This window comes from Ptiloglossa arizonensis, chromosome 3 (genome assembly GCF_051014685.1).
Source record: "Ptiloglossa arizonensis isolate GNS036 chromosome 3, iyPtiAriz1_principal, whole genome shotgun sequence".
In the NCBI taxonomy this organism is placed as follows: domain Eukaryota; kingdom Metazoa; phylum Arthropoda; class Insecta; order Hymenoptera; family Colletidae; genus Ptiloglossa; species Ptiloglossa arizonensis.
This window is the reverse complement of record NC_135050.1, coordinates 21,312,649-21,325,225: the sequence shown is the minus strand read 5'-3', so window position 1 is coordinate 21,325,225 and position 12,577 is coordinate 21,312,649. Positions and strand designations below refer to the sequence as shown.

General features: G+C 28.6%; 2 protein-coding genes across 8 annotated transcripts; one reads left to right on the top strand and one right to left on the bottom strand.

Moving 5' to 3' along the window:
* The first annotated feature begins 332 nt into the window (after positions 1-332).
* Bsf (bicoid stability factor) lies at positions 333-3,505 on the top strand. 3 transcript variants are annotated; one of them, XM_076307092.1, is made up of 10 exons: positions 333-488; positions 556-707; positions 1,099-1,218; positions 1,310-1,577; positions 1,741-1,972; positions 2,061-2,234; positions 2,308-2,518; positions 2,626-2,838; positions 2,912-2,970; positions 3,366-3,505. In XM_076307092.1, the coding sequence occupies exons 1-10, from the start codon at positions 358-360 to the stop codon at positions 3,498-3,500; spliced, it is 1,695 nt and encodes a 564-aa protein (XP_076163207.1). In that variant the 5' UTR covers positions 333-357; the 3' UTR covers positions 3,501-3,505. The 3 variants fall into 3 exon arrangements, with proteins under 3 accessions (XP_076163207.1, XP_076163205.1, XP_076163208.1); XM_076307090.1 differs by having other exon boundaries at positions 2,912-3,162; XM_076307093.1 differs by lacking the exon at positions 556-707 and having other exon boundaries at positions 2,912-3,162.
* Positions 3,506-4,268: 763 nt separating this feature from the next.
* On the bottom strand, positions 4,269-11,342 carry LOC143144253 (monocarboxylate transporter 5-like). Of its 5 annotated transcripts, none has more exons than XM_076306500.1 (10): positions 11,157-11,278; positions 8,537-8,561; positions 7,987-8,106; positions 7,768-7,911; positions 6,229-6,497; positions 5,853-6,016; positions 5,165-5,408; positions 4,817-4,982; positions 4,530-4,730; positions 4,269-4,459 (listed from the first exon to the last, which is right to left on the bottom strand). In XM_076306500.1, the coding sequence occupies exons 4-10, from the start codon at positions 7,817-7,819 to the stop codon at positions 4,290-4,292; spliced, it is 1,266 nt and encodes a 421-aa protein (XP_076162615.1). In that variant the 5' UTR covers positions 7,820-7,911; positions 7,987-8,106; positions 8,537-8,561; positions 11,157-11,278; the 3' UTR covers positions 4,269-4,289. The 5 variants fall into 5 exon arrangements, with proteins under 5 accessions (XP_076162615.1, XP_076162614.1, XP_076162611.1 ...); XM_076306499.1 differs by lacking the exons at positions 8,537-8,561; positions 11,157-11,278 and adding exons at positions 8,266-8,289; positions 8,388-8,521; XM_076306496.1 differs by lacking the exon at positions 8,537-8,561 and having other exon boundaries at positions 11,157-11,342.
* Between the last annotated feature and the right edge of the window lie 1,235 nt (positions 11,343-12,577).

Sequence of the window (12,577 nt, the reverse complement as noted above, 5' to 3'; positions counted from 1 at the left end):
ATTACAACATTGACTTGTTTCATATATTATACTGTAACACATAATTTAGTTATAAAGGAAATAATAATATAACGGCTTTAAAAATAGCTATGAAAGTACTATGTTAATCGTAATATAAGTATTTTTAAAATTAAAATTATATTGTATATATTACATCGGAAACACAATATTGATATTAATTACTGCTAATAAAGCAGTTATAAACAAATTTCCTTTATCTTGTAAATTAATTATTTTAATAGTTGTTTAATCATTTTAACCGTGTATTTGTTATTCCATACTGTACTAGTAAAAAAGTTGATACTACAAATAAAATTGTCGCGAGTTATAAGTTTAATTATATTAATCTTGTTTATCATGATAAGTATTTTCTTCAGATGTATGAATAAATTCGGGCAATGCCCACAAAATGTAATTTTGAATAAACAAAAGAAATTAAGAAACTTTATAATTGAAGGGAAAAATGATTCGTTATATATCTTAATAAGGTTAGTTTCTTAAATGTGGAAAACTAACTTGCATTAATGTAATCTATAACAAATAATATGTTGTTAGAAATAAATCATCTACATTGGACACCCAAAGAAAAACAAATAAATATTTATTTGTAAATAAGAAGTTTCATGAAATTGAAAATGATATACTAACGTATAAGTGGATACAAAAAAGCAAAATTGAAAATATTTTAAGCAATATTCAATGTGCAGGTATATATATATATATATATGTGTGTATATATATATATAAAATATATATTTATAATTTTTTTTATTCATAATACTTTATCATTCCTCTATTGCGATTATAATATTTGTACAAGAGAAGTTACTCGATTTAGTTAAAAATGTGTCACAAATTTTATTTCAAATATTCAAGTTATGTTTACATTGATGCATTATAAATTTTACATGGAAATAAATATGAAAGTTATATATGACATTATGTTTAAGATGTGATCTTATAAATTCCAATTGAATATAAAAGTATATAAATAATTATTCAATGTAGAAATAGAATGTAAAGTTTTCTGAATAATGTTAATAATGTATATCAAGTTATTCACCTAGAAGTTTATTAGAAATGTTAATTTCATTATAGATGATATAAATTCTTCTGAAGTAATTTCATTACTTGGCTGGTGTAATAATATAATCGAATGTAAACCATTAGAGAGACTTGGGCTTGCAATATATATGTGGAATTTTTTCGATATATGCAGTATGTTTTTAATAACTCAACTTTGCATATTAATTTTAATCAATGCATAAAATGTAATATATATATATATATATATATTTTTTTTTTACAGATATTCCAATGACTTCTATACATTACAATAAACTTATAGAAATATATTTAAAAAATGATTATACTTTTTCACCACTGGAATTGTTACAGGAAATGACTGATAAAAACATTTATCCAAACATGAATATATATGAAAATTGTATTAAGTATTATTGTATGCAAGGAAATATTAATAATGCATTATTGCTTGTAAAAATTATGAAAGAAAACAAATTTCCTGTAACCAAAGTTATTTATAATTCATTAATAACTGGATACAGTTACACGGAGTAAATAAATTTTATAATACACATACATTTGAATAAGTATTATAAATATTATTTATCCAATGTCTGCAATGTCTAAGTCAATGTATTAGTATTTAATTTCATATACATATTTCTATTTAATATTCCTTAAATATAGATTGTTTTAATTTACACATATTTTTAGTGATATAGAAAATGTAAACAAAACTCTAATTAGGATGAAAATGAATAATATACAACCAAATGTTGAGACATACATTACTGTCATAAATGCTTATGCTAGAAAAAATGATATCATTAAAGTCAAAGAAATAATGCATTCTTGTAATGCAAGCAATATACGTTTTTCTAATATGAATATTTTGAACGTGATTTACACACTAGTAAAAAACAATCACATGGAATATGTTGATTCAGTAAGAATTTCTAAGAATTTCCAAGAATTTTACAATAAAGTATTATATTAAGCTGTAATAATTTAGTAATTTATTACTTTTATTTTAGATGTACCAGTATATAAAAGAATCATCTAGCTGTTTCCCAGATGAAATTGAGTTGCTATTGAAATTAATAAATATTAATCAAATAAATGTAGTTAAAAATATACTTTTGCATTATAAAGTTATACATTCAAACATTGCAAAGTTAATTTTGCAAATGATTGTTCATATCAGTATGGTAAGAAGAAAAAATGATATATTTTTCTGTTTCTATTTGTTTACATTTACTCCAAATAATATATTTATTTTAGGAACCTGAACAAATCATTTCCATGTGTAATTTCATGGAAAATAAGAAAATGTGTGAAAACTCTTTATTATGTGCACTTTACTATTCTTATTTTAAGGATGATGATGATATATCTTTTTCTTTACTTAGAAAGTGTAATTTATATTATACAATAAAAGCACATTATTTTTGGCCACTTCTAGTGAAAAAAGCAAATAAATATGATTTTAAAGGTATGTATTTTGTACAAAAATGTTATGTTCAAATTTGTGAAAACTTTGAATATAACAATAGAAACTTGTATGTACTTTCAGTCAAAATATGTTCTCTTCATTTGCAGGTATTTTAAATATTCTTAAAATTATGATCAATGAATTTAATGTATCACCCTGTATTGATACTATTGCTAAATATGTTTTACCATACTCTTTTGGGAATGAACATGGTATAAAAAGATTGTTGATCAATCATAATGTTAATGAAATAATTTTTGATAATGCTTATGTACTGTTTCTGTTACAAACATGGCGATTGAAGAATGTTATAACATATAGTAAGGAAACAACTTCTAATATGCATATACACATACATCCATAGCAAGTTTAACTAATGTTTATTTCTTACAGTGAAAATTTATCCGAATTATTATTTATATACAGTAATTGCACATGATCTTAGGTCTCAGGTAATTCAAACATATGATGTAAAAAAGTTTGTATATATTAGTCAAAATTTAGTAAAGGACATGTGTTTAAATTTAAATTCTAACATGAAAGACAATATGAATATTCCTAAATCAAAATTGATAGTACCTATAGAAAAGCAATTATTAGATTTTATGATTGAATGTCCATCTTACAAAGTATGCTTAATAAAGGTATGTTTACAAGAAGGTAATACGTATTAACCATGTTACCTAATTCTATTTAGACTATTTCATCTACAAAAACTGGAGAAAATGTTTTAGTTTCACTTACCCTTCTTTTTAAAAATTCCTTTTATTATCTCACAGCAGTTTGATTATTATATATTTTATATTTTATATACAGGATGTTTTTGATTATTTTATTATTGTTTTAGATAATACTCCACTTAGTAAAGGAAGAGGTTACTATAACAGATCAAACAGCAAGCAAAATAAAATATTTCTTAAAAGATTATCAAAATAAAGATGTAATGTTGGCACTTGATGCTATATCAAATAAAATGGCATAAACTTATTATGTGTAATAACTATTTTTAATTCTAAGAAATCAAATAGTTTTGTATAAAATATTTAATGTCATTATGCTTGTGCTCTAACAAAAAGCAGAAAAATGAAGTGTTATTGAAACTAATTCAAACAAAAAAATAAAATATACTAAAAGCAGCATAATTTACATAAGTATATAATGGGTGTCTCTGAAATTTAATTTTATATGTAAGTATTAATAATTACAGTCAGTAGTTTGTTTATTATGATACATTACGAATATAACCTTTGCGAAAATTATTTTAGTTGTTCTTATCCAACACAAGATACTCCTATTTATCACAGTTACTAAGTACGAATAAGATTACTAACTTAGTTGTCTGATAATACATTATGTACAAAATAATGCACAATACTTAAATTTATACTTTTTTTAAAGAATAAATTCCTTGGAGAAGTATAATTTATACTAAAATATACAAAATATTAAAAGTATACATGTTTTATAAATAAATGTCATTTTATTATTTTGCATTTGGGAAGATTCCTTATATGATTCAAATGATGTAATTATTCCGTTTCATTGATCTTTTTATTAAAATATATACAAGTAATGAAAAATACTTTTTATCTTTATATTTCTCAAAATTTAAACAATAAATGATAACTAGGTATCTAAACAAAAATGTTTAGTTGAATAATTTAAACATCTACAACATGTTAATAGAAGACCTTAATGTAATATTTTTTTTAGAGGGTAGCCAATTTAATATACATAAATAACAGGGATAAATTATGTTAATAGAGTTATTTTAGACAGATTCATTACTTGTTGTATTTTTCATTGTTTTATTATTTACATTTTGCTGTACTTTTTGTTGAATAAGTGGTATAAAAAATAATATTAGTCCACTAACAGTAATCATACCACCGGCAGTGAAGAATCCAGGATTATAAGATTCAAGTGCATCGTATAACCATCCTATAAAGATACAAATTATAAGAAAATTAAAAAGTTCAAAGCCATAATTATTATGAAGATATAGTTATACCTGCAATTGGTGGTCCTAAAAGTGATGCAAAACCTTGAAATAATAAAAGTAGACCAAAAGCATTTGTAAGCCGGGTCAAATCCAACAAATCTACTAAAATTACAGATGTGAGACCAACATAAGCGCCAGATGTGAATCCAAATATGGAAGAGTAAAGTATAAATGTTTCAAAAGATCTACATACTGTACTAAGAATTGTAGCTGAAAAAGTAAAAAAGTTAAACATATGTTTTTTTATAAGTATTTATAATAAATTTAATAACTAATATATTAGAAATAAAACTTACAAATACCACATATTGTAAGACATAAATTATATATTAATAATCGATTAACCCATGGTTTATCTGATATGTAACCCAAGACAATACGGCCTAAGGTATTAGCAATTCCAATTACTATAAGAAGATAACTTGCATCATTTTTATTAATCCCTTGTTCCTCAGCTTGAGGCTATGTAAAAATCAAGATTTTGATTATTATTGATTTTGTACTTTGATATTAAAATATTAGTTAAATCAAAATAGTAAAATAAAGTTTTTTTTAAATAAAAATGCTATAAATATTGTTAAAATATATTAATAAATATGAACTTTTATTTCTAAAAATTAAAGAAAAACCAATAGTATACATACCAATACATATACATACGGCACATAAAATCCAATACTGGTGCAAAAATTGGAAAACGTAAACAAAACATATACTGGATCCTTTAATATAGAGATATCCAACATTTCTTGAAGATTACCTATCTTTTCTTTACAGTAAACTTTGAACTTACTATTTGTGTTTGAGTACTTCATTTTACTAGGTAAATTTTTTAAAGATTCATGAATATAAACCATTTCTTCATTATGTCTTTGTACCAAATTTGGGCTGTAAATAAAAAAATGCCTTTATTAGAAGACAAAATATTGTCTTTATTCGTACATAACACGCAACACATAATAAATGTATGTAATTAGAAATAGCAAAATAAGTTAAAAACATTTGTTGGATTTTTAGATTACTAACTTGAAAGCTATTCATACTAAAGTAAGTAGTTAACACTCTTAAATTAAATTACAAAATTTTGTTATAGAAGCACTGTTTTTAATGTTAAATTTCATTAACACATTAGGTTAATGTATCAAATATACATGTGTGTGTGTGTGTGTGTGTGTGGAATTTATTCGAAGAAGAAAAAAGAAAATAATACATTCTTACACTTATCATAATATAAATATTTATATCATAATTTTATTTGTACATTTTTAATATTTAAAAGTACTTATTCATATACATACAAAGAAAAAAGAAATATTATTAAAAAGTACTGACATCTCTTTCTGGATATCTTCCAAATTTTCTTGATGTAACACATCTTTTGAAATTAAAGCGGGTTGACTAATGGTGGATATTATACCAACACTGTTGTTCAACTTTTGAAAACTAACTGCATACAATTTTGTGTCATCTTTTTGAAGACTTTTTGTGAAAGAATCCTGCAAGTATTTTTGAAAAATATTATAAAAAAAAAATGATATTTTCGGATTGAATATAGACAAGAAATATTTTAAATGATATGTGCTCTATACATTTCTTAATATATCTGATCTCAAATGTTTTTCTTAGTTAAATTTTATGATATTGTCTATCCTATAATTTTCTCTACATTATTATGCTTCTTATGATAATACATACAAGAATCCTGTACCTCTGGAGAACTTCTTTTTTGCGGTTTGCTTGCCTTGAGGGGTCTGAAGAGTGCCCCGAGGACGATACAATTCAAAACAATCCCGGAACAGATCATGAGCGCCCCACGCCATCCGTACCTCGCTATTAGGTACTTTAGGCACGGGACGAAGACTAAGGTACCTAAGCCGGAACCGCATGCTGCAATTCCCGTTGCAAGGGAACGATATTTTTCAAAGTAGCATGTAACGCTTACGATTGCAGGCAAATAGATCAAGCCGAAACCTAAGCCTGTACAATGATTGTTATTTTTAAATCTCAATGATGAATATAAGTCTGTTAACATTTCACCAGCTGCTTTTAAGAGACAAACATTTCTAAACTATTAGCATTTTACAAGATTTTATAATTCTTGAAGAATACTTTACGGCAAAACTTGCATTATTAATGCCGCTGTCTCGAAGTTTCATCATAATTATAATTTCAAATGTTAACTTGTGTTTTTTATATTTTTTATTCTTTATTGTATAGTAAAAAGTAAATGGTATACATTTTCCTCATTGTTATCGGATAGCCTTGTAGGATGAGAATAAAATGAAAACCGTATATTTTCGAATATGAATTTACATAATAAATTGACATTGCTTGGGATGTTAGAAGCAATATTATAACAAAAATTAAAAGCACAAAACTGACAGATCATCCCAATGGTTATAAAATTGAATAGTTTCAATTAAAGACAATTGCTAATTGCTGATCATATAATTTCTGACGTGTTTAAAAATGGCCGGTAAAGTGTTAAAACTTTAACAGACTGACAGCCTAGTTAATTTTTCTTGGTTATTCGCATATGAATGATACTTTAATTTTTGCTTTTAATGTAAACTTAATAAATCAAACTTAATTAAGGATACTGGAGGTCAAATGCTATGAGACACGAATGTCGATGAAGTTTCCCCTAATTAGTGTCAGTAGTAAAGGCTTTCATTTAGAAATCAGCGAAGACTCTTTCTTAGTAGATGAAAAACAATGATACATGAAAAAGTTAAATGACAAGGAGATCCAACTTCTACTACTTGACTTTTTTCGTAAGTGCGGGCATACATCTGTAAGCTACTATTATACCTTTTCCTTATGGAATAATATTTTTGTGTTCCATAAATCGATTCTTTTCATCATTTTGCGTGTATCGCAAAAAGAAGTCATCCAACATTAAACATGTTTTATGTTCAAATATCTTATCAAATATTTACTTTTTATTGCAAACTCTTTAATATTTTTATGCAGAGAGAAACGACAAGAATCGATTTATGAAAAGATAATATGAAAAATAAAGTTCCATTTGAGAAACAGATGCACTTACAGGCGTATAGTTGCACTTACGAAAACAGGGGAATCATTGAAAATTAGACTCCATTCAATATTTCCCTCTAGCATTTTCTTTTATTTACTATTACAAAGTAATAGATTATTGGGATGAGTTTTTTAAATTACCCTATGTATCTGTCATTGAAATCCCCGATCTTACAAATATACAATGAAGTTGTTTCTTTCACTTCACCTGTTCCAATACCGATCGTGAAGTACAGCGTTACGATGTGACGAGCCCACATACTTGCTAGTAAACACGCGCTTGCCAGTAGAGAACCGGATATAGTTACTGATCGACATCCGAATTTATTCACAAATGAGCCTGATATTGGACCTGTGAGCAATTTTTTATATTTTTTGCTCTGTCTTTTCAGAAAGCCATCAAAGCCGTGGTAGGTAGGAAACTTACCCGAGCACAAAGTAACCCCTACTAATATCGACGCAACCCACGCCGTTGCACCTTTTCCTTCTTCGAAATAGTACAAAAATTCTAAATAAAAGACGCCAAAGGAATAAGTCACGCCATCCGCTAAAATAAGAAATAATAACTGATAAAAATGGATTTTTTAATGATAGACAATTATGCTAAAGATTTTTTACAATTATTTCTTTTTCCAATGTTTCGAAAAATATATTGTCAAATTATAGTTTCATTGTCTCTATTATTGAAAATATTATTAGAAAGTACCTTCGTATCGTTTACATCATGCACCTTATGGATCAGGTATTTGTAAGACATAACACCATGGTACATAGTAAAAATAAGCCAAACATAAAATAACCGTCAAACGACAAATATATTTTACATACTTGGTAATTTTGTGTCGTGATTGTTAAAGGTATACGATAGATTTTATTTCTAAAATGCTTTTACAACAGATTTGAAGAATTCCATTTGTAAGCCAACGGATGCAAGGCAAAGATAATCGTGGGTTTAAAAATATTGATATAGTACCTACAGTTCAATTCAAAATTAGAACATGGCTGAAAAAAAGAAGATTATACGGATAACAAACAATCGTTCAATTAATTTGTAATGAAATTAACGATAAAAGTTATGTAAAATACGAAACACTAATGAAATTGATTACTGGAAATTATTAAAATGTATCTCGCATTTCCTTCCTGTCCACGCTATCGTTCATATTGCGTAAGTTCATTACGCTTTTTGTTCTTATTTTCGTTAATTCTAACTGTAATAACTAACAGTTGAGAATAATTTTATTTAAACTCCATTCACGCATCGTCAGAATGTAGAGAGTATAGTCCATTATTCGTCGATATAACGCATACAAACGCAAGGACTTATGAAACGATCTGTACATAGGTATGAATACTTATATAAACACACACACACATCGTATGAAATGTGTTAAGTAATATTTCGATTCGAATAATATTTTACAAACGAATAATATTTGTTAGTATTTCTCCTTAAAGCATGTCTAACACAACTTTTTGTGAGCGATGCAAAGTATGCTTTTCATATCGTGCTCCGATTTTATATACCACAAAGCTGCTGTTGTACGTAATTAAAACTTTCGTATATGTATATATTTTCATACATTCATATGGTAAGTAGCAGACAAAGTGTAATAACCGAGAAACAGCATAGTGACTCGATCACGGTCGTTGTCGTAACGTGGAAACCATCCTCGTTAAGTTCGTTTAGAAAAAGTGTAGTTGCAGTTCTTTCTAACACTGACGCTATTTCGAAAACGAGCATTCTAACCCTTCTATTGTTATTGGCACCGATAACCATGTTACTCTAATTCTTATAGTATGTATATACAATTGTATACCAGAGTATAGAGAGTATAGTACACTATTCGTACGCTTAATATGGTATCTAATAAAAGTTCACGATAAAACTTGAAGAAAATATTATGAACGAGCATATGACGAAAGTACTATTTCAAGATAATAATTGCTGTTACGTCGTTCATCGCATGCTGAGAATTATATTTGGACCAACGCGTTAAATTTATTTTCATTTTACAGATAAGAAAACGAAAGAGCACCACAGATAAAATGTATCGTTTCGGCGTTCATGTGATGTCAAAGTCTCGGTTCTTGTTTTAATTAAAAAATCATTTCTTCAGTTTGCGCGATGTAGAAATATTAACAATCGATTGAACGATATTTATCATCGGATCAATGATCTCACGCGTGAACGGTTGCAACGTTTATAAATACAAATAAATGAATAAATAAGTAAATATATATGTAGAGATTTATGGAAGATCATCCGTGCCGATGTACACGTATTAACGAAGTAAGAACAACCGCTTTCAGCGACCACTGTGGCGAGATATTTTTGCTCTTGTATAGTCAAGAAACTGGGAGGAAATTCCCCGAAAACAATATTCACGGAAGCACATGCATACACAAAAGTAACTTGCGTATTCGCGAGGTCATTCTTGTTCATCGAATGATCGCAGACTGATAAGTATAATTTTTCTTTTTCCTCCGTGTGCGGTGCGACGCGACGCACGTTTCTTAATTTCCGTATTCGATTAGATTCCGGACGGAAAAATCGATCGGTGAGTTATTCGCAACTAAAATTGAACACGTGTTAAAAATCTGCACGTTTCGAGGAAAGCGTGTTCACCATCTCGTGTATCGCTTTTTTTCTATTTCGTTGACGCTAACGCGAGATAGAAAGTTTATTAAGTTAGAAGACTTTGTTCGACTCAATCGTGCTTTGTTTAATCGGAACAACGATGATGCACGCGTAGCCGGGACGATACGAATCGTCTGCTATTACTATGATGCAAAAGAAAAAGAAAAAGAAAAAGAAATGTTGAAACATCGGCTTGGATAGCTTCAATAAAATCGATACCTTCGGATCGAATTAAGCTTCGTATTATTAAGCGGCGGTAATTATTTCTGGTACAGTTATCAAGTTAGGTGGAATGCGTTACTAATACCTGAACCGTGACTCAACTTTGTAATGCAAAGAGCTTTCGATCCGTTCTCTTAAAGACTAAACTATTTTCGTTGCGGTGTCAATGTCGGGCGCAAAAACTGTACAACTGCTATACTCTACCACTATTTATTCGCGCCATATCGCGTAGTGTTTTACATACGTTGTATAGCGCAATGGCCAAAGATATAATTCATCCGATTAGTGCGTTCGAAATGGGATCAGAACGGTAACAATGTCGGAGCAACGATACAAGTTTTTCAAAAAGAAAAAAAAAAAAAATCTGTAATTACAAATACTTAGAAAGAAATGATTAATAAGTGAGGGTAGTGTACGTACATTATCGGTGATAACTAATCATTATGAGCAAATTCGAAAAGAGGAGAACGATTTGTAATTAACCCTGACAACGGAACATGTGTTTTGCTGGAACGAATGTTAGAGCGATAAAAGTTCCATGTAGCAACATTCGATATTAATTCGAAAGAGAAACGCACATTTTCGTTTAATCAGATTCACTTAAATGCGCATGAATTTGGAAGATGAGATTGATTTCAAATGGCAAGTAAAAATATTCGGCAAGCTGTCATTGCCGAGCGAGTGTCGTCGATTAACAGGGAATAAAACGAAATGAGAAAATATAGATTACGTACTAATTAGATGGATTAAGAAGGATGCAAGGACGACCACGTAGCCCCATCCTCCGTCTGGTGGTAAGGGTTGCTGCATGGTATCTGATGTATTGTGGTCCATTGATTTACAGGCGACATTTTCGCTTGTAGTTTTTCTATCGTGCTTATTTGTCTCAACGGAGGAACCGACGGTCGCGTGTGCCATGAGTTACAATTGTAGAACTTAGCGAACGTAGTTGCCCGCGATATCAAGTACCGTGTCGAGTTAATGCTCATAATGGAAGGGAACGAAAGAAGAGAAGGGGAGACCTCGGCAGACGTCGAAAAGCACGTTGCTTTGGGTAATACAGAAAACTTGGTACAGGCAATTAAAACCTAATTATCTCGCAAACTATGATATGCTATGTTCGCTACGTTAACGAAGAAAGGTAATCTGGACTCGTTTCAATTTAACGAATTGTATTAGAATATTGAACGATCTGAAAGTCAGTCATAATTCTTGAGTCGAAGTGTCGAGTTGCTTACTTCATTGCAGGTTTTAAGAATTATATTATTCTTCCTTGATGTACGGGGTGATCCATTAGAAATAGATCATCTGCACACGGGATGATAAAAAACAAGAGAAATTAACAATTCGAGGAAAATATTTCAGTTTAGAAATTAACTTCATCCCGGTAAGAAAAAAAAAAAAACGATTTTACTCTTTATTTTTATACCACGTACACTGTTCTCTTTTCGATTGTCTTAGTTTTCAGATTTACATTGATCGAACATTTTTTATGTATTTCGATTATCACTATACGTTTCTAATTTTGATATTTTATATAAATTCTCTAAATATGTAACAAACTCTAGATAATTTAATTGAATTCGTAACGTTTAATTCATAAATGTAAATTGTGTGATTCTTTAGTTGAGCTGTTTTGAAGTGCTCCTCTAAATTTTTACGAATTATGAAGATATGTATGTATATTATTGGAGTGTATGAATTAGTAAATATGTTGTTTACTGTTTTTCTTTTTTTAAAGTCCTTCACTTCGTAAAACAGAATAGATATTCTATTAGTTTACGATTATAAAATTAACCAATTGCTCTATAAATAACTTCGTAATTTTATGGATGTTGTATATCTAATGACGTATCTTATAAGTTCAAATATTGACGACCAGGTGGTTATGCATTCGTTCATCTTCGGTCTATCGGATACATTGTTCAAATTCATCATTCGATTTCATTAATTTGCCATTTTACGGTAAGCGTAAGCGATCTGAAAGCAAACGAACGCATTGGTTTGTCTTCGGTGTTGTCACAAATTGCTGTTCAGTCTCGTTCGTTCGCCATCTTTCAGTATACATACATATGTAAATACACCTTGAAATATATTCATGTGTATACAAATCTGTTATGTCTATACATACTCATTGTTTCTGACAACGTGATAG

Bases quoted from the DNA above. Each gene is read 5' to 3' on its own strand.
- LOC143144253 (XM_076306496.1), bottom strand. From the start codon at position 11,340: ATGGCACACGCGACCGTCGGTTCCTCCGTTGAGACAAATAAGCACGAT. The intron at 8,107-11,156 runs GTACGTAATCTA...TTCTTATTTTAG, and splicing joins CTTCTTAATCCATCTAATTA to CGGATGGCGTGACTTATTCC. The intron at 5,409-5,852 runs GTCAGTACTTTT...TTTTATTTACAG, and splicing joins GAAGATATCCAGAAAGAGAT to CCCAAATTTGGTACAAAGAC.
- Bsf (XM_076307090.1), top strand. From the start codon at position 358: ATGATAAGTATTTTCTTCAGATGTATGAATAAATTCGGGCAATGCCCA. The intron at 2,235-2,307 runs GTAAGAAGAAAA...TATTTATTTTAG, and splicing joins TGATTGTTCATATCAGTATG to GAACCTGAACAAATCATTTC. The intron at 2,519-2,625 runs GTATGTATTTTG...CTTCATTTGCAG, and splicing joins AAATAAATATGATTTTAAAG to GTATTTTAAATATTCTTAAA.